Below are 22,500 nucleotides of genomic sequence, written 5' to 3' on the forward strand. Positions count from 1 at the left end.
TGAAAGCTAAATTTTATATATCTACTTATCGCCCACAAGAAATAAAAGAACATTATGTATGTAATTTTAATGTATATAAAAAAGTACAAGATGGAAAATTTTATAATACTTGTAATGTATTTAGTTTTAATGATACATGTTATGACAAAAATGTACAAAAAAATGAATCTGCATCTTTTCAAAATCAAAAATTTTATGAAACTAATATGATGAATACATCAGAGTGTTCATTGCAATACCTAAATAAAGATAATATATATAATAATAATAATAATATTGAGATGGTGGGGATGAATTCTAGTCATGTATTTATGGCTGGTGGTCAGGAAGAAAGAAAACAATGTAGTGGACACAATAAAAGATCAAGTTATAATAGAGGAAGGAGTTATTCATACGAACCAAATAATAATAATAATAATAATAAAAAAAGAATAAATTGTAATCATAGTAGTAAGTATTCATCTAGTAATAATAATACAGTAAGCTATAGTTATTTTAGTAGTATTGAAGAAAGTGATACCATCAATAATTATAATAGCCTGAATAGCATGAATAGCATGAATAATGTGTGTCCATCCATTTTAAATAATAACAGAAGTTATAGTAATTACAACAATATGCACTCATCAAACATTAGTTTGACTTACAGCTGTAATAAAAATAATTATCCTAATAATATGAAAAGTAGTGCTCATAACAACATGCATCATAATATAAATCATCAAGAAAATTATAGAAATCAAAACAGCTATAGCCACTTTTCTGGTCATGGTAGCTATATCGATAATCAACATGTTAATAATAATGATAAGTGTAACTATGAAGGTATCCTTAATAATAAGAACCAAATAAACAATCCTATTTATTCATGTGATAATGATTCCATATCAAATATTAAGGATTCACAATATTTATCACAAAATAGATACGTGCACACAGAAAAAAAGGATTCTCTTGATGACCATATTAATTATATATTAAAAGAAAAAGAAAAATTAATTTGTGAAACAAATAGTAAGGATAGTATTATGTGCTTCCTTAATAAAAAGAATCAGAATAAAAATAAATATAATACATTAAATACTAGCTTAATTAATTCTTTATTATATTTTGCTTTACATAGTTATATTAACAACTTGAATACATTAATATTTTGTTGTACCAAAAAAATGTGCGAATTTTATATTAACCTAATAAATGAATATCTCAATACCTTAAAAAGTTTACCTATACCACAATATATAGATATGAAAAGAAAAGAATTAAAAGAAAAAATATATAACATAGACAAATGTATATATGAAAAAATGCATAAATTAATATCTAATGGATTGTGTTATTATTATAGTGACATATCACATTCTGTTAAACGATTATTAGAGGTTGCTTATAAAGAAAAAACCTTATTTTTATTAACTTGTACATCAACCCTTTCGGTTGGATTAAATTTATTTGTAGATAGAGTTATTATTTCATCCCCCTTTGTTGCTCAGAATTTTTTAACATATACACAATATAAACAAATGATTGGTCGTGCAGCTAGATTAAAAAAAGGAGACTCATTTATTTTTGTCGATAAAGAATATGAGAAGAAAATGTTAAATATATTTAAAGAGACATTTACAAATATTACAAGTACAATGCATGCAAATACTTTTGAAGAATTAGAAAAATATGTTATTGAATTCTTATGTTTATATAACGAAAATGAATATATATCATTTTATGATGTTATTCATATGTTTTCTTTTTCCTTGTATTATACCGAAACTATATTAAATACATTAAAACAAGAAATGAATTCAAGTCCTTCGATATATACATATAAAGAGGGTAAGGATCAGAAACATGCCCCTACGATTAGTGTCAAGAAAATTTTGGATTCTCTTCATCGTGATAGCACATCTACAGAGGAAACAGCAACAAAAAGGAAGAACCATAATAAGGAAGATAATTATATGGGTGGAAATATATATGGAGATAATAATAAAAATGATGATAAATGTGATGATAAATGTGATGATAAATATGTTGAAAATTGCTATACACTTTATAATAATAATCAGCGTGGTTTTATACATGGGGAAAATGTGACTCCCATAAATAAGACAGAAGAAGTTAAAAAAGAATATAAGAATGAAATATTAAAAGAGAATATAAATACATCATATTCATTTTATTTTAATATAAATTTAAATTATTTTACATGTGATGAAATATTATTTTATCATAACAAAAAGAATGAAATATATAAAGTATTAGATAATTTATTAAAACATAAATGTATAGAAATACATAATGAGAAGATAAAAATAACAAATTTTTGTCGTTCTTTATGTATAAGTAATTTAAATTTATCTATAGGTATAGATTTAATTAATGAAATACGTATGTATGATAAAATATATTTATATAATAAATTTCATTTATGTTATATATGCTCATCTTATAACATTAATATTGTGTCATTTAATTATGAGCTCTCACATATAAAAAATGTATTATCATTAATCTCAGATAATTATACAAAAAATATTATATTCCAAACATTAAAATTTGATAGTGATTTAATTAATATGCTAAATTTGAATTCTCAACATAATCAAAAGAAAAAAACATACTTTTCAAATTCACAACTTGAAAGGAAATATAGTAAATTATATTTATCGATACTTTTGTTTCTATATTTAAATGACGAAGATATACAAATAATATGCTCCATCTATAAAATCACACCAGATGTATTAAAATCAATAGTAAAACATACATATATGTATATAAATATATTAATATCCTTTTTTGATAAATTAAATGAATGGATACTAGTATGTTTGCTCAAAAAATTTCTACAAAATTTTAAAAGTTCTAAACAACTTTCTATATATGCTGGGAAATTTAAGAAAGGCAAAAGTTATGATCAAATGAAATAGAAAAAAATGAAAAATAAAAAAAAAAAATAAAAAAAAAAAAAATAGAGAAAACATTTACACTTTTTTTTTTTTTATTTTTTATTTTTTAATTCATATAAATTATTCATAAATACATATATAAATAAATAAATAAATAAATAATATTATATTATGTTATAATGATTTATGGTTTGTCTACATTATATAAATATTTATATACTTTGATTATTTTTGTCACATTGTTATATTGTACAAATGTCGTTCTTTTTAATTAAATAATATTTAATTTGATATATTATTATTATATTTTATTGTATTCTTTTATTTATTTATTTTATTATATTTATTTATTTTATTATATTTATTTATTTTTTTATTTTTTTTGTTTTACCTTAATTTTCACACCGTGTGTTTAAAAAAAAAAAAAAATTGTCATCCGCATTATATTTTTTTTTTATACTCATATAAAAATCCGAACATTTGAACTTTTATGTTATTTAAAAAAAATAAAATAAAATAATAAATAAATATAAATAAAATATATATATATATATATATATATATATATATATATATATATATATTTATATATATTTATTTATTTATAGCATAAAAAAAGATAAAAGAATAATGTTCCTATATTCCCATATAACGTACATATGAGACACCAACTTTGAATAACCTACAAAACTTATCACATCAAAATAAATACATATTAAAAAAAAAAAAAAAATTAATTTCAATGAGAAGATTTAATACATCTCAAAATAAAAACGAAAGAAATTTATTTAATGATTATATAAAAAATGAAGATGAACTATACGATGAAAGAGATGACGAAGGAATAAATAAAGAACCTATATCCTTAAAAGCCGATGTTAATAATAATTTTTTTCCTATTGACCAGATACATTCGACTTATTTCTTATGTAATAATTTGAATAATGATAATACAGAAAAGGGTAAGGAATAAATAATAAAAGATAAATATGGGTATTTATTAACACACATATATATATATATATATATATATATATATATATTTATTTATTTTTTTTTTTTTTTATTTTTGTGTCGTGTCAGAAATCAATGAACATATATCGTTCGAAAAAATTCAAGACCATGAAAAAGAAGAAAAAAAGAAAATTTTTCTTTTCAATTTAAGTGACAATCAAAAAAAACAAATCGAGAATTTAAAAATAAATAAAATTATACAAAATGAAATGTATTTAAAAAAAAATAAAATTCTTAAATATATAATTCATATATTTATATCAGATATATTAAAAGAAAAACCAAATGATGTATATGATTATGCATCCAATTATTTTACACAGCCACAATTTAAAATGTATATATTGGAAAAATTAAAATTAAGGATAAACAAATAAATAAACAAATAAATAAATAAACAGATAAATAAATCATGTATAGGATGGACACTCTCAACCATACAACATATATATATATATATATATATATATGTGCTTATATTAATATTTATTTATTTGTATGTAAAATATAATACTGACTTATGATTGCAAGCTTATATAGGTGCACATGTATACGTGTTCATATATTTTTTTTTTTTTTTATCATGTTAAATTTTAAGGCCTTTATTTTTATGTTGAAGTTGATTATGAGTCTACACATACATATCTGTTACATATAAGAAAATATAAATATGTACTTAATAATTTATTTATTCATCGATATGTGAAATTAATATATATATATATATATATATATATATATATATATATATATATATATATATTTTATATTGACAAATGGATTCTCTTTTTTTTTTTTTTTTTTTTTTAAAGAATTCAAGTTGTTACATCATTATATAAATATGTGTCTTAAAATAAAAATATGTATGTATGATATACATTAAAAAAAAATATATACATATATATATATATATATAATAATAATATATTATATATTTCATTCTAATGATTATTTTTATTTATTTGGAACAGTAAGTTTTCTAATTTATTGATACCAGAAAGATCATTTTGATTAGTCACATTATTCTTTCCTCTCACATTACTTTCATTCTTAATTTTTTGAATTATCGAATTACCCATATATATCTTTTTAATTTCTTCCTCATCTTGTATATTTTGAGTGTTCACTATTTATATCCAAGTATTATAGACAATCCATTAGAAGAAAAATCCATATATATATATATATATATATATATATATAATTATTGTATTCCTTTTTTTTTTTTTTTTTCTTCCTAATTATTATCTTTAAGACTTTGTTTTTCTTCAATTATATTATTATTATTGTTGTGAATACCATTTTGTATATTATCATTTGTTAATATGTTTATCTTTTCTATTCGATCTTCCATATTATCCATCACCTGTTCATTATACATTTGATTATCATTTATTTTAATATTCATTTGTTCCATATTATCAAAGGATAATTCATCTACATTTTTGATTATATCCATTGTTATATTTTGTTTTTGATTAATTATAGATAGATTATTATATTTCTCCTGTTCATTTGTATAACATATATTTTCTAAATTTTTATTTTTCTTTGTTTCTTCTTCTTTGATGAAAATAGAATAAATCATTTTCTTTGTCCTCATATCGCTTTCCGATATTTGGTCATCATTTTGTAAAACTATTCCCAACTCTTTTGTATTATCCTGATCTATATTTTTAATTTCTTTAACATATTTGCATTCATTAAAGTATATTTCTTTGTTCAAGGTATAATCTTCATTTTTAAAATTCATAAAATCCTTTTCATTATAATTATTTATATGTAGTAGTAAAGATGTAAAGTTATCCACATCATGAAACATATTATTTTCTTTATAATTTTGTTTAGAACTTGTATCATAGCTATTTTTTATTTTTAAGTTTTCTTCTATTTTGTTATTGTTATTTATATTGTTATATTCATGTTCTTTAACAAAATATTTGTTATAATTAATTAAACTATCGTTATATGAATTATTTATCATTATGTCATTGTCTTTTAACGGGATTTCTATATTATCTGTTTTTTTCGTTTCCTCATATATAACATCATCACCATGATGATTATTATTATCGTCCCTATGATGATTATTATGATCATCCCTATGATGATTATTATTATCGTCCCTATGATGATTATTATGATCATCCCTATGATAATTATTATGATCATCCCTATCATAATCATTATGATCATCCCTATCATAATCATTATGATCATCCCTATGATAATCATTATGATCATCCCTATCATAATAATTATCCTTTTGATTAATATCTATTTCTTCTTCATTGTTAAATATATTAAAAAGGTGACTTCTTCCGAATAAGTCTTCATCATCCATACAAATGTGCTCATCATATAACATATTACCTATTATTTCTCGTTCTTTATTATCTTTTTTCTCTTCCCTATTTTCATCTGTAAAGAGAGAGCTATCATATGGACTATTAATACATTCACGTGTTACATATTGTGGTAAAATGTACATACCATTTTGCGAATCCATAAATGTTTCACTATGCATTTTTAACGTATCATTATATGTAGATGTGTATCCTTCTGATACCGATCCTAAATCATTTGTATATTTTTTATAATTATTCATTTGGTTATCTTGAAGAGTAGGCAATGTAATGTTATTAATATTAATGTTGTTATTTCTGTCCACAGCGATATTTTTTAAAATTGTTTTTTCTTGTTCAGAATTTAGAGGAGACTCATATTCTGTATTTAATAATTTCATATTATGTATTAGGTTATTTATATTGTATGTGTATTTTTGTTGATTCTCTTTTGAATGAAGGTCATTAAATTGGTAGTAATATGAATCGTTAATATGATTATAATAAGAATGATTCATAATATTATTATTATTATCATCATCATGATAATCATTATAATAATAATTATTATTATTATTGTTATTATTACTACTACTACTACTATTAATATTAATATTATTACTATTAATATTATTATTATTATTACTTTTATTTTCCGGAGAACAATTTATTTCCTCGTCGAACATCTGCGTACTCTCTACCATCTGACAATCACCACAATCCTCCTTTTTAATATATTCATCGTTACATATAATATTATTAGTGGACGTGTAAATATTTTTTTCATTTTTTTTATTAACAACGTATGTATATAAATTAATAACATCTTTCATATTTTTATTAGATAATTCTATATTATCATAAGCATAATTGTAATTGTAATTGTAATTATAATTGTAATTATAATTATAATTATGATCTACAAAATAATCATCACTATTAATTATATTTTTTGTATCATTAAAATTGATTGTATGAATATTATTTCTTAAATCTTTTGTTGTTGTATATAATATATTATTATTATTATTATTATTATTATTTATACTACTTTGCTCATTCACATTTTTTATGTTATGTTCCATATTATTATAACTATATTTATTATTTTTATGATAATTTAATTTATAATCAATATAAGAATTTATAATTTTAAATTTATCTTTACTAATTACATTCTTATTATTTATATTTTCGTTATTATCTGAAACGTTTTTATTAATATTTTGCCTTTGATGTATCTTATAATTATTTTTCTTTTTGCTATTAGTAATTTTTTCATTCTTTTCTAAAATAATAGAATTATTAAAAACGTTCCATTTTTTATTATTATGATGATTGTTCATTTGTTCGTTATATGTAAATAATAAATTATCCATATTTATATTATTATCATCATTTATCCTATCCATAATTATGTTGGGATCTTTGTATGGACTTATAACACAATCTATGTTCTTAACAATATCTGTATGTAAATAATCATCCTTATTAATTTTGTATATATTTAACATATCAACATTTTTGAATTTATTTTCTTTCCATGGATATAATGTGTTATTCATAATATTATTATCATTATCCATATTATTATTTGTAATATATTCATCTGAAGATCTGTTTATATTATTCATATTTGTTATTTCTTTACTATACATAATTTCATTTACATTTTTATTAAATATTGTATTATTCTTCTCATTAGTATGTTCTTGTTCATCTTCTTTTTTTATAATACGAATGTTGATATTACGAAACCCTTTAATTTTATTATTTTTATTATCATAAGGGTTATGTTGTTCTTCATCCTTCTTTTCATCATAATAAAAATAATCATTTGTATAATTATTAATAAATTGTACATTGTTAGACGTATCATCATTATTATTATTATTATTATTATTATTATTATTAATAGGATTCATGTAGAGAGAAAACCGTTTCATATTATTGGATACATTTTTTATTATATCATGAGTATCGTTTTTATTGAGACATACAGCTTCTTGTTTTTTGGACTCAGAAGAATTATTACTACACAAATCACTCAAGCTGGTGTTACAAAGGGTATTATTATTATTTACATGATGATTATGATTATCCATATTCCCATTATAAACATCATCTTTATTTATATTGCTTGATTCCTTATTATTAATAAAACTCATATTATTAATATATTTTTCATAATTATTACAATTTATAGATATATTAATATTACTAATGTTGTTACTATTTGTATAATTAACAAAATTTTCAACATTTTTTATAGTATCACCACTTTTTATATGATCACCACTTTTTATATGATCACCACTTTTTGTAGTATCACCACTTTTTATAGTATCACAGGCTCCCGTATGATCCATAAATCTACTATTCTGAAATATTAAATTATTATTATTAATTTTATTATGATCATTCTTGATAACATTATTATTATTATTATTATTGTTAGTATCTACTATTATATTGTTATTATAATTATTGTCCTTGTTCTTGTTATTGAAAAAGTTTACTTTTAAATATGTATTTTTTTTTCCCTGTGATAATCTAGTCTCCTTTTTTTTATTATTAATAGGTGTATTTTTTAAATGATCATCTTTATAAATATGAACATTTGTAACTTTGGATATATCAGCATCATCTATTATGTTTTTTTTTATATTAATTACATTATTTGAATTATTGTTTAATGTTATCGTATTTTCTTTTTTATGTATGTCATTAAATATATTGTTCATATTATTACATTCTACCATTTTATTATTATTTACATTAGAAAAAAAAAAAAAAGTCTTTTCATTATTATTCAATAGATTGTTATCATCTTTACAAATTTGATAGTTCCATATATTTTTGCATGTATCATAATAATTGAAATTTCTCTTTTCATTTTCTTCCTTTTCGTTATTATATATATAATTTGAATGATTTAAATGATTTGTATAATTACCATCGTTAAGGATATTAGGTGTATTATGGTTAATTGGTTTCCCCTCAACACTAACAATATTATTATTATTATTATTATTACTATTATTATTGTTGATGTTGTGTGGGGGGGGTTTATCCATATGATTTCGACTATCAAAAATATTGTTGTAAAATGTGTCCATTCTAAAAATATTCACATCTTTTTGATTCTCCTCATTTCCATAATAATAAATATTATCATTATTATTGTTATTATTTTTTAAAGGATCTACCTTATTCTTATACATATGTTCAACATTTCTATTATTTGCAGAACGATCATTATATTCATTTATGGTAAGTTCTTTATTTGTATGAAAAGATTTTGTTTGATTTTTATTTTTCAAATTATTTTTTTTTTTTAATAAATGTAAAGGTAAATTTTTTGGTTGTAATTCACTTTCCCCATGTGCATGTCTACAATGAATACCACTAGAACACATACCGTTTTTTTTCCAATGTTTGCATATAGTTGTTTTATATACACCGAATGTATATTTTAGTTCGTGTTCCCCATGGGCGAAATTACATTCGACATTAGCACAAATCCCTTTTATCCAATATTTGCAAATTGATGTCTTCCGTAGTTCATATTTAATGATACTACAACTATTATTATTATTATTGTCATATGTTACATTTTTATTATTATTGTCATATGTTACATTTTTATTATTATTATCATATGTTACATTTTTATTATTATTATCATATGTTACATTTTTATTATTATTATCATATGTTACATTTTTATTATTATCATCATATGTTACATTTTTATTATTATTATTATCATCATATACTATATTTTTATGAATTCCCATATTATTATTTTCTTGATTTAATATGTCCATCCTTTTTTTTATATTTTTTTTTCCACATTTTTGTATTAAATATTTCTTCATATTATTGTCGTTACTATATATATTTGTAGAATTCGAAAAAAGATTTCTGTCCTCATATATATTATTTTCATTATAATTATTTAATTCATATAATTGTGCTACTACAAATTCGTTATTCTTTGACGATATATATTTTGAATTTAATATACTTTTTTTTTTTGTAACCTCTTCTTTTGATATATTTTTTATTTGCTCAACATAAATATTAGATCCTATATCAACATAATTACTCATATTTGGATATATATTTAAATCTATATTTTGATTCTTTTCTATATTATTATTTTTATTTACTTCCTTTCCCTCCTTTTCTTTTATCTGGAAACTATTTATCATCTTATTCAACTCTTCATTCATTTTTATACAGCAATAAATAAAAATATATAAATAAAAATAAATAAATAAATATATATATATATATATATATATATATATATATATGTAGTGTTATTTGTTCATTGTTTTAATTTTTACCCCTCATATTTTTAAGGTAAAATATATGCATACACCGAAAGGATGGTTATATTAATATGATCAATGAATATACTATGATATAATAAACGTAATAATTATATTACAATATTATAATAAATGTGTACATATTGTACAAATATTAATACATACATATATATATATATATATATATATATGTATATTTTATTTTTTTCTGTTCTTAAATAGTATATATGAATTATACATCCTCAAAATTTATTTTAATGATCATACGACAAATATAAAGTACAAGCTTGGTTTTTATAATACCCAAAGGTCTTTAAAATAAATAAATATATATATATGTATATGTAGTATTTATGTATATTTTATGAATAGGTAATGATAATATGAAATAATTAAACAAATATATAATTTCATGTGGAAAAAAAAAAAAAAAAAAAAAAAAAAGAGAGAGAGAAAGAAAGAAAGAAAGAAAAATAGATAGAATGAGAAAAATAACATATATACATATATATTTTTGTTTTTTTTATTATTTTATTTTTTGTTTTTTTTAATATATTAAATAGGTAGAAATATAAAGTCTACACATATATATGTATATGATACATGTGATAAGGGAAAATTAAGCATATAATAAATAAATAAATATAAATAAATAAATAAATAAATATATATATATATATATAAACGTTCAATAATATAAATGACATATAAGATTAATAATAATTCTGTATTGTTTTATAAGTTTATTTATTCAACTAAAAAAAAATACATATGTACTTATGTATAATGTTGTATACATATTTATTTATAGTATGAATGTATCATTTATTTGTTTGTAGTAGGAAAGTTTTGTTTTTTTTTCTACATTTCTATTTTTATTATCAATAATAAAATTTTAAAAAAATCATAAATAAATAAATATATATATATATATATAGTATAATCATCTGTTGGTGTATTTTATTTATTATATATATTTATTTATTTATTCATATATTTATCATCTATTCAAATTTATATTCTTGTAAATAAATTTGTGTATTCGTATTTTTTTTTTTTTTTTTTTTTTTTTTTTTTTTTTTTTGGAGATACTATTGTATATGTATTTTCTATTTTTATAAAAACATATTATTTAATTTGTAAGTTTACATATATTCATAATGTTTATATGACATTAATATATTATATATATATATTACATATGTTGTGTAATATTCTTCATACATATATATATATATATATATATATAATATTTTGCCGTTATTTTATTTTATGCTATATATATGTATATATTTATTAATTTGTTTTTTTTTCTGTTTTACATAACTAGGGAAAAAAAAAAAATAATAATAAAATAAATAAATAAATAAATAAATAAATAAATAATAATAATAATAATAATAATAATAATGATTTGTTTAAAATGTGTTATTATATATAGAGTTAATTTATAATTCATATAAAATGTTACATAATTTTGTAAAATAACATCGTCATCTTTTTTTTTTTTTTTTTTTTTTAATATGTTACATAATAATTATCTAAATATAATATTACAGACATATATATATATATATATATATATGTTATAAAATATGTGTAAGGAAAATATATCAACATTTTAACGTATGCCTATTTTTATAATTTATACATATATATATATTACATTTTTATATACTATTTTCTAATTATATAAAAAAAAAAATATAAATAATAATAATAATAATATATATATATATATATATAACAATAAAGTGCCTTTATATTTATGTTGCATGTTCTCAAATTATAAAAGAGAAACATTATTAAAAAAAATATATATATATTTATTTATACATATATAATCTATATATATATATATATATATATATATAAGTGCACATATGAAAATAAAAAAATAAAAACTAGAAACATATTTTTAATAAATATATATTTTATTTATATATGTTTAAAAAAAAAAAAAAAAAAAAAACCAACTTATTCTTATGTTACACATATAATATATATATATAATAATTATTATTATTTTTTTGCTACTTGTATCATCTATTTTTTAATTCAGAAATGATGGAGAAAAAAAAAAAAAAAAATACTTTAGTTAAGAATACATAATTTTTGTATATAATGTTAAAAAATATTAAATAAAAATTCATATAGGGAAAAATAAAAAAAAAAATAAATATATATATAAAATATTATATTTAAAATTGTATAAATTATACATATTATATATATATATATATATATATATATATATATTAAAAATGTGTATATGTATTAAAAATATATTTAAAAAATATCTATAAAAAAGTATTTATTAAAAATGTATAGAAGCAAAACTATATATAAAAATATATATATATATATATATATTATGTTATCCATATATGATAAAATAAAATGAAAAATAAAAGATGAAAAATATTAATTCAAATATAATTAAAAATATTACCTTAAAAATGTATTTGTCCTTTTTTATAACATTATTGTAGGTATATAATTTTATAATGATTTTTTTTTTTTTATAATATTAATAATTTCTTACTTTTAATATATCTTATTCAACTTATTTAAAAAAAAAAAAATTATTTTTACTAAAACATTAATTTTTCAAAATAATTATATATTTATAAAACATTTTTCTTTATAAATCTTTATCTTTAATAACTTTTAATTTTAATTTTAATTTTAATTTTTCTTTTTCTTTTTTTTTTTTTACCTTTATATGATTAACTAATATTTAAAAAAAAAAAAAGAAAAGAAAAGAATACAAAACAAAAACAAATTTATTTCTTTATATATTTTTCTACATATGTTTAAAAATTCTCGTAAAGTCTTTAGCTTTATAAATATTGAAAAAAAAAAAAAATTAAATAAATAAATAAAATTAATAAATTCTATAAAAGCTTCTAATGGTACATAAAAATAAATATACATACATACATATATAATATATATAATATAATAATATAATAATATGTTTATGTTGCAATATACACATTTATGTATAATTAATAATTTTTTTTTGAAGTATCTATTACACTATATATATATATATATATATATATATATATAAAGTAAAAAGTAAAAAAATATCAAAGGTATATATAAAATAAAATAATATAATATTCTTCATATATCTCCTTTATTTTGAAAATTCATTTTTTATTTTAAAAACTAAATTATATTACAAAAAAGATAATATATGTCTAAAAGGATCTTGTGAAAAAATAATAAATAAATAAAATAAATGTGAATAAATATAATCATAAAATACACATCATTATTATATATTATATAAAATTAATAAAAAAAAATTATATAATAATATTATTTATTTTTATAAAATACACGTAAAATGTGTCATATTTCATTAATAATATCAAAAATTATTATTTATATATATTCTCAATTTTTTTTTTTTTTTCTATACATTTTAATAATTAAATTATTCTTATATTAAATGATACATACTTATTTAGATAAAAATATATTTATTCCAAAAAATTTAAATATGTAGAATAAATATTATTAATAATAAAAATGTATAAATAATAATAATAAATAAATAAATATATATATATAAATAAATATTATATATATATATATATATGTGAGAGTTCTATTTCTCTCTTCATATTTAATAATAAAATGAAATAAATAAAAAAAAAATATATATAATATATATATTATTTCCATAAAATGTATATCATAAGTTTTATATTCCTTTTATATTTCGTTCTTATAAAAAAAGAGAATTTGATATGTATAATTCTAAATTTTTTTTTTTTTTTTTTTTTTTTCAAATAAGACAAGGAATGTTTTTCTCCTTCTCCTTTATTTTTATTTCATGACCTTTAAGACAATTTTGTAAACATATAAAAATTTTTATTAATTTTAAGAAAGTGTTTATAATGATAAAGTTAAAATGGTTAATTATAAAATAATGAATTTACACGAGACATAAGCAATTACACAAAAATATTTATAAATATATAATATATATATATATATATATATATATATATATATAATGAAGATAAATATGTTTTAAAAATATTAAAAGGAGAAAAAAAGAATATGTGAAATTACAGATTGAAACCAAAAGGCATCATAAGATTAATACACAATATTTTGTTCATATATTTTTATCAATATTAAAAAAATGTGTATATATATTATAAATAACGATATTTCTTAATTGTTTAGATGTTTTAATGAGGTTTGCACTATATTTTAATGAACTTCCATAAAAATAAATAAATAAATAAATATATATATATATATATTTACTTATAATTTACTATTTTTCTTTTTGTTAATTTTATAAAGGCTCATTGTTTTACTAAGAAAACATTTTCAAATTGAAAACACTCTCAACATTAGGACGGAAAGCAAAAAAAATTTACGTTCATATTTTGTCAACTTATAATGTAATTATATAAAATTAGGTACAACGTAGTATAAAACAACAATATAAAAAAAAAAAAAAAAAAAAAAAAAACCTATTCACAACAATTAAATGTTTATTTAATTTAATTTTTTTAACATTCTAAATATCTAATGTCAAAATTGTTCCAGTAACACATATGCACATTTTGACTATATATAATATTTCTTGTTTATCTATTTATTTTTAGTTATTTTCACAATTTTACCTGAATTGTTCAGGAAAATTTAAAAAAAAAAAAAAAATTATAAATGGCTAGTAGCTACATAAAACACGAACTATAAAATATAAAAATATATTATAAATATATTATATATATATATCTTTTAATTTTATATTAATGTGTATTATTTTGTTTTTACTTTTCTTTTTTTTTTTTTTTGGAATGATTTTATTCCATACGTTTGTGTAGAACAACCGAATTAAAACTGGATTAAAAAATTATATTACATTATATTATAAATATAAAACTATTTTTTTTATTTCATGTTATTTTATTTTTTATTTTTAACAATATGTTACGGCATATTCTTTCCATAATTTTTATAAATGTAATAATTTATGTATTTTTTATTTTTTAAAAAAATAAGAAAACAAAAGAAAAAATAAGTAAAAAAAAATAATAAATATAAATTGAATTTCGTGTGAAGAATTTAAAAAATTTGTGTATTTTTAAATATATATGCCAAAAGGTCAACTTTCGAATGATACAAAATTAAAATATATATATACACACGTAATTATATATATATATATATATTTATATAATATTATTTATTTATTATTTTAATTGGAATGGGAAAAAATATATAAAAAGAAAAAGAGAAACAACATATATATTTGTAACATTATATTTGCATAGATATAAATAAAAAAATAATAAAATAAAAGGTCTAGTCGTTTTTTTATTTTTGTAATAAACAAAAGTATAAGCAAAAAATAATAAAATAAAATAATAAAAATATTGTTATTATATATTTTATGAGAAAATTATATTACAATTGTTAATTTTATTTTCCCATAATTTCCTTTTTTTTTTTTAAAAAAATAAAAAATATTAAATATATATGTTCATCTCTTATGAATATAAAAATAATTGAAACCTGTGTATATATGATAATCACTTTATTTCATTTTATTTTTTTTAATTTTATGTATTTTTACTAAACAGTTTAAAGAAATAATTTATTCAGATGAAAAAAGTTTCGTTCTGTTTAAATTGAGGAAAGAAAAAAAATATATATACCTATATATAATATTAAATACATATATTTTTTTCTCCTTATAGTATTATATATATATAAATATATTTATAAATATATATTTATTATATATATATTATATATAAATTATATTATATATATATATATATATATATATATGTATATATGTATTTTATTTTATTTTATTTTATTTTTTATTTTATTTTTTTTTTTTGAACGAATGTGATGATAATACAAAGTTATAAGAATATAAAAATATTTGAATAAAATACAACATAGGGGTTGATTAAAATATTATATATTATATATTATTTTTATAAATTTTTCTTAATGTAATTTTTTTTTAATAATAAACAAAACAATGCCAGCAAAAAGTAAAAAAGATATACAAGAGGAAAAATGTGATAGAATAAAAGAAGATAATAAAAATGAAAATGATTCTAATAATAATTTGTTTTTGAAAGAAGAAAAAGAAATATATACATATAAAAAACTTGATGAACAAAATAAAGAGAAGGAATGTAATGATAATAAAGATCAAGAAATAAATAACAAGAAAAAGAAAATAAATGATAACAAAAAAGAAGATATGGATAAACAAAATACAACACAAAATGAGGAAAAGAAAGATGAAGATAGTGTTTTTTTTAAAAGAATAATAAATGTTGAAATTACTCCAAATATAAAAAATTTCATAGAATTATTTCTTTTAAGTAGAGAAGATATATTAAATTGGTGTTCAAAAAACAATTCAATGTATTCCTATAAAATTAATGAAAAAATATGGAATATCATTTTTAGTGATTCAAAAAATACCTTAGAAAACTTTCTAAAGGAAAAAAGTATTAACATTGATATGTTGAGTGTGCTTGTATATATATATAACTTATATTGTACTAATAATAATAAAGACAAAATAAACTTCCAGGACATTATGAACAGTTCTTGCATAACATGTAAAATAAATAAATAAATAAATATATATATATATATATATATATAATGTATATATTTTTTTTTTTAAGCCTTATCACATGTACCTCTGTTTTTTTTTTTTTTTTTTTTCTTTTTATGTAGACCGGGGTATATACGAAAATATAGACGAAAACAGTAAAACGTTTAAGAATTTATTAAGAGAAGAAAGAGAATATAAAAGGATAGTAGGAGATACCAATAATCAGACAAATGACTTTTTTAGCAATTATAAAAAATCTTATCCGTAATGATTTATAAACAAATATAAATATTTATCCACATATATATATATGTATATATATATATATATATTTTTTTTTTTTTTTTTTTTTTTTTTCAGATATGGTATCAATTTAATAATAGGCATTTTTTTAACTTTCTTAGGAGGATATTATGGAAGTCTCATATTGGGATATACAAAATTCACAACGGTAAAATGGAAAGAAAAAAATATATATGTAAATATAAATAAATATAAATATATATATATAAATATATGTATATATTTATATTTATATGTGAATGCATATATTTCAAATTTTTTTTTTCTCCTTGTCTTAGAGATTAATTTGTGGAATATTATTTTCGTATGTCACATTAATTTTGGAAGTTATAATTTTTATAATTATTAACGAGAAGATAGAAAACGTAAAGAAGAATCAAAAAAAAATGGGAAGTAATTATGAATTGTATGAAAGGGTTCATATAAAAGATGATAATGAGGACAAGAAAAAAAAAAAAATTATGGAAAACGTGGAATTAATTGAAGAGACTACAAAACCTTCAACTGTTAAGCAAAGAAAGAAAACATAAGAATGTTCATATCTTCTTGTTTATAATATAAACAAAAAAAAATATATATATATATATATATATATATATATATATATATATATATACTGTGTATATATAAATAACTATTTATATATTTTATTATTGTACGAATTATTTATTTTACACAGTTCTTATATGTTTATGTATTTTACGGATTTTTTTCTATTACATATATATATATATATATATATATATATATATATATATATGTGTTTATATTTATTTATTTATTTATTAATTTTTATGTTTTATTTTATTTTTTTTGTTCTTTGTTTATAATTTGAAAAAAAAAAAAAAAAATTGAACTATTTGTTTAATATTTTTTATTATGTTATTTCTCCCTTGTCCCATATGTGCATACGCACTTGAAATGATATAATAGTATAATTCTTTAAAAAAAAAAAAAAAAAAAAAAATACAAAAAAAAATAAAATATATATAATATATATATATATATATATATATATATGAATGTATATATATAATATATATACATATATATTTATATATATTTATATATTATCATATAATGTATGAATATTAAAAAATTGTATATATCAAATTATTTTTATGTTTCATAAAGTTTTTCCTTTTTTCACAATATTCTCATTTATTTTATACATTTTGAATAAGGAAATAAAATAAAAGGGATAATACAAAAATATACATATATTTATATATATATATATATATATATATATATATATATATATATATATATATATTTATATATTATTTTTATAATACTGGGAATGTTCCATATATACATAACTTAAAAAAAAAAAAAAAAATGCTTACTTTTATACATTTCAAAATAGTAAAAATAAAAGTTTGCTTATGAAACACATAAATATATTTCACGCACACACACCCCAAATAAATTTATAAATCAAAACGATTTAAATAATAATGTAATAAAATGAATAACGATATAAAGAATGAACTAATAAATAACTTACCTTTTAAATTTAGTGACATAAGTCTAAATTCTTTTGAAAAGAAAAAAGAAAAAGATAAAGATTATATACCCGATGAAGATGGTGGGCACACATGGGGAGATTTTTCAAGGGATAAGATAGGCAACGTGAAAAAAAAAGAAAAACAAAAAAAAAAAAAAGATAATGAGGATTATAGTGATGATAATAATGACAACAATAATAATTATAGTAGTGACCATAATAATAATAATAATAATAGTAGTAGTGACCATAATAATAATAAAAGATTAGTTCTCTTAAAAGAAAAATTAAAATACAACCATTATTATTATGCTGGAAAACTAGCCGAAAAGGAATGGGAAGAGAACTACGATAATTTAAAAAAAAAAAGTCAATTGTTCAAAGATGTGCTAGAAAAAGACAAGGGAAAAAATTTCTCCACCTTTAATATTACAAAGAATGAAAAAATATGTAATATAAAAGAAAAAGCTCAAAAAAAAAAACAAAACAAAAATCAGAAAAATTTAAAAAAAAAAAATTTTAAAAAGGAACATAACGATATTTCATTTAATGATACTTATACTAAATATTCTTCTTCTCTTAACGATTTTAATGATATTTCAGATTCTTTAAATTTAAAAAATGATATAATAAATAATGAAGAAGAATATAATTTAACAAATTCCCTATTTCAGTCATTTCCGATGGAACAAAATTTACCCCTCTTCAAATATAAAAAGGAAAATAAACAAGATTATGATAATAATGTAAAGTGCAGAGAATATGATGAAAAAAAAGTACCCAAAGGAATAATACATGAAATAATAGAAGGAGAAGAAGAAGAAGAAGGAGAAAACAAAAAAAAAAAAAAAAAAAAGAAAAAAAAAAACACCCTTGATATTGTACATAATGTTATTAATAAAAAGATAAGTTATGATGATAATGTAAATATTCCTTATTTTGAAGATGATGATAACAAAACAAATATCTTAGGTGAAAACATGTCAAACATTTTTGAAGAAGATAAAGAACTTGATTTATTTTCTTCATTTAAAGATATATTTAATAATCATAAGAAAAAAATAAAACTTATTGATTACAACAAAATATTGAATAAAAGTCTTTATGACAACGTGGAAAATGTGGATTCATTAATTGCACAAGAGAAAAGGAAAAAAGGAAAAAAAGAAGAAAGAAAACCCCAAAAGAAAAAAAAAAAAAAAAGGAACAATGATCAAAATAGTGCACATAATGAAGAAAATATGAAACAAATAAAAAATAATGATAATTTTAATAACATGCAAAGTTTGAATGAATATAATGAAAAGGTCAGGGGAAATTTCTTTGAGAAAAAAAAAACTGAAAATGACGTTAAGGAAATTATTAAAAATATTAAAATGCGCTTAGGCTTTTATTCAAATGAAGAAAGCGATAGTCACGATATTAAATGTCTTGAAAATGATGATGATAATGATGATGATGATAATAATGATGATAATGATGATAATAATGATGATAATGATGATAATAATGATGATGATGATAATAATAATGATGGTGATGACGATAATAATAATAATAATGATGATGATAATAATAAGAATGATATTTATAATAATCTTATTATTAATGAGGAAGAAGAAAAACAAAATCTTGAAAATTTAAAAGACAATATTAATATACCATATACAAGTAAAGAGTTATATACATATAAAGAATATTCCAAAAAATTGGACTGTAATGATTTGAATAAATTAAGTGATGAAAAAGAGACAACTAAAAATATATCAAATGATCTTGAATTAATAAAAAAAGAAAAAAAAAAAAAAAATGATGACACTTTTTTTTTTATATCACACAATGAAAAAGATAAAAATTATTTGTTTCCATATGATCATAAGGGTGATGATAATTATAATGATGAAGATAAAAATAACTTGTTGCCATGTGATCATATATGTGATGATAATTATAATGATGAAGATAAAAATAACTTGTTGCCATGTGATCATATATGTGATGATAATTATAATGATGAAGATCTATTTTCTCTATCCATGTCATCAATAACATTTGATAAAAGAAAAGGTATAAAAAATATGGAATGTAAGAAAAGTATCGAATGTGTGGACGACAAAAATAAATTAAGTATTAATTATGATGAAAATAATAATAAAAACATCTTATCATATAACATAAATGTACAAGATGAGAATGATAAACTATATAAAAATGAGCAAAAAATAAAACAAGATATTTATAATGATAACGAAAATGATAAACTATATAAAAATGAGCAAAAAATAAAACAAGATATTTATAATGATAACGAAAATGATAAACTATATAAAAATGATCAAAAAATAAAACAAGATATTTATAATGATAACGAAAATGATAAACTATATAAAAATGATCAAAAAATAAAACAAGATATTTATAATGATAACGAAAATGATATGTTAATAAATTCAATGTCACCAGAGAATACAAAATATATAAAAAATATAAAAGAAAATGATAAGCTCTTAAAGAACGTAATGAAAAAAGAAGAAATAGACAAAAAAGAAAAATCAAATATATGTATTTGTAAATATATTGATAAGTATGATATGAAGAATTTAATTGATGAAATTAAAAAAAAAAAAAAAAAAAATGACGTCGAAAATTCTAATAATTCATATTCAGAAGATGATGTCTGTTTTTATGAATTGTATAAATTTATATGTAGTAATAACATAGAAGGTAATAACGAAAATATTTTTGATGATACAAATATAAATGTAGAAAATGTTTCTAGTAATATTGATAATTATATGCAATCTATTTTTAATAATCAAATTAAATATTTGGATAATCTAATATCTCAAATTTTTTCTTAGTCATAACACATAAATATAAAAATATATATATATATATATATATATTTATTTATTTATTTATTTTATTTATTTTTTTTTTTTTTGTGTCTTGTTTGTAATATATATATTTAATACCTTATAAATACATAATTTTTTTTTTTTTTTTTTATTGCATATTTATATTTTGTACATTATATTTGTAATATATATATATATATATTATATATTTTATTATTTTTTTGTTAAAAAATATGCACTTTTTTGTATCTTAACTATTGGCTTATAATAACTTCTTTGTCATTATATTGTAATAAATAAATAAATAAATATATATATATATATATATATATATATATTTTATATATATATATTTTATATATATGTACGCTTTTATTTATTTATTTATTTTAATAGTATTAATTACGAAAACAAAGAACATCATGTCTTTGAATTTAAAATAAGTTAAAAAGTACATAATTATAATAAATAAAATAAAATAAAATAATTATACAAATAATAAGATTAAAAATATATTTATAATATATAATATTTAATAGGTAGTAATTTTATAGGTAGTATTTTAACATTTTAGTATTTACCCATGGTATAAA

The 22,500-nt window shown here is 17.8% G+C and overlaps 5 protein-coding genes across 5 annotated transcripts in view; 4 read left to right on the top strand and 1 right to left on the bottom strand.

Annotated features, from left to right (window-relative positions):
* Nucleotides 1–2,930, top strand: part of PF3D7_1425400 (DEAD/DEAH box helicase, putative) — a gene marked incomplete at both ends in the record, with an annotated part of 3,711 nt that extends 781 nt beyond the window's left edge. The window contains one exon of the mRNA XM_001348372.1: nucleotides 1–2,930. This exon is cut by the window's left edge and continues 781 nt beyond it. Coding sequence (XP_001348408.1) covers nucleotides 1–2,930 — 2,930 coding nt within the window.
* A 721-nt stretch (nucleotides 2,931–3,651) lies between these two features.
* Nucleotides 3,652–4,300, top strand: PF3D7_1425500 (conserved Plasmodium protein, unknown function; the record flags this gene model as incomplete). Its single annotated transcript, XM_001348373.1, has 2 exons — nucleotides 3,652–3,871; nucleotides 3,993–4,300. The coding sequence occupies 2 exons, from the start codon at nucleotides 3,652–3,654 to the stop codon at nucleotides 4,298–4,300; spliced, it is 528 nt and encodes a 175-aa protein (XP_001348409.1).
* An 860-nt stretch (nucleotides 4,301–5,160) lies between these two features.
* Nucleotides 5,161–10,506, bottom strand: PF3D7_1425600 (zinc finger protein, putative; the record flags this gene model as incomplete). Its single annotated transcript, XM_001348374.1, has 1 exon — nucleotides 5,161–10,506. One exon carries the CDS (start codon nucleotides 10,504–10,506, stop codon nucleotides 5,161–5,163), a length of 5,346 nt encoding a protein of 1,781 aa, XP_001348410.1.
* A 6,136-nt stretch (nucleotides 10,507–16,642) lies between these two features.
* Nucleotides 16,643–18,069, top strand: PF3D7_1425700 (conserved Plasmodium protein, unknown function; the record flags this gene model as incomplete). The annotated part of the gene is made up of 4 exons (XM_001348375.1): nucleotides 16,643–17,237; nucleotides 17,359–17,500; nucleotides 17,597–17,687; nucleotides 17,818–18,069. The coding sequence occupies 4 exons, from the start codon at nucleotides 16,643–16,645 to the stop codon at nucleotides 18,067–18,069; spliced, it is 1,080 nt and encodes a 359-aa protein (XP_001348411.1).
* A 940-nt stretch (nucleotides 18,070–19,009) lies between these two features.
* PF3D7_1425800 (conserved Plasmodium protein, unknown function) lies at nucleotides 19,010–21,910 on the top strand (the record flags this gene model as incomplete). Its single annotated transcript, XM_001348376.1, has 1 exon — nucleotides 19,010–21,910. The coding sequence occupies one exon, from the start codon at nucleotides 19,010–19,012 to the stop codon at nucleotides 21,908–21,910; it is 2,901 nt and encodes a 966-aa protein (XP_001348412.1).
* Nucleotides 21,911–22,500: the final 590 nt, after the last annotated feature.

Source organism: Plasmodium falciparum (assembly GCF_000002765.6).
Source record: "Plasmodium falciparum 3D7 genome assembly, chromosome: 14".
Lineage (NCBI taxonomy): Eukaryota > Apicomplexa > Aconoidasida > Haemosporida > Plasmodiidae > Plasmodium > Plasmodium falciparum.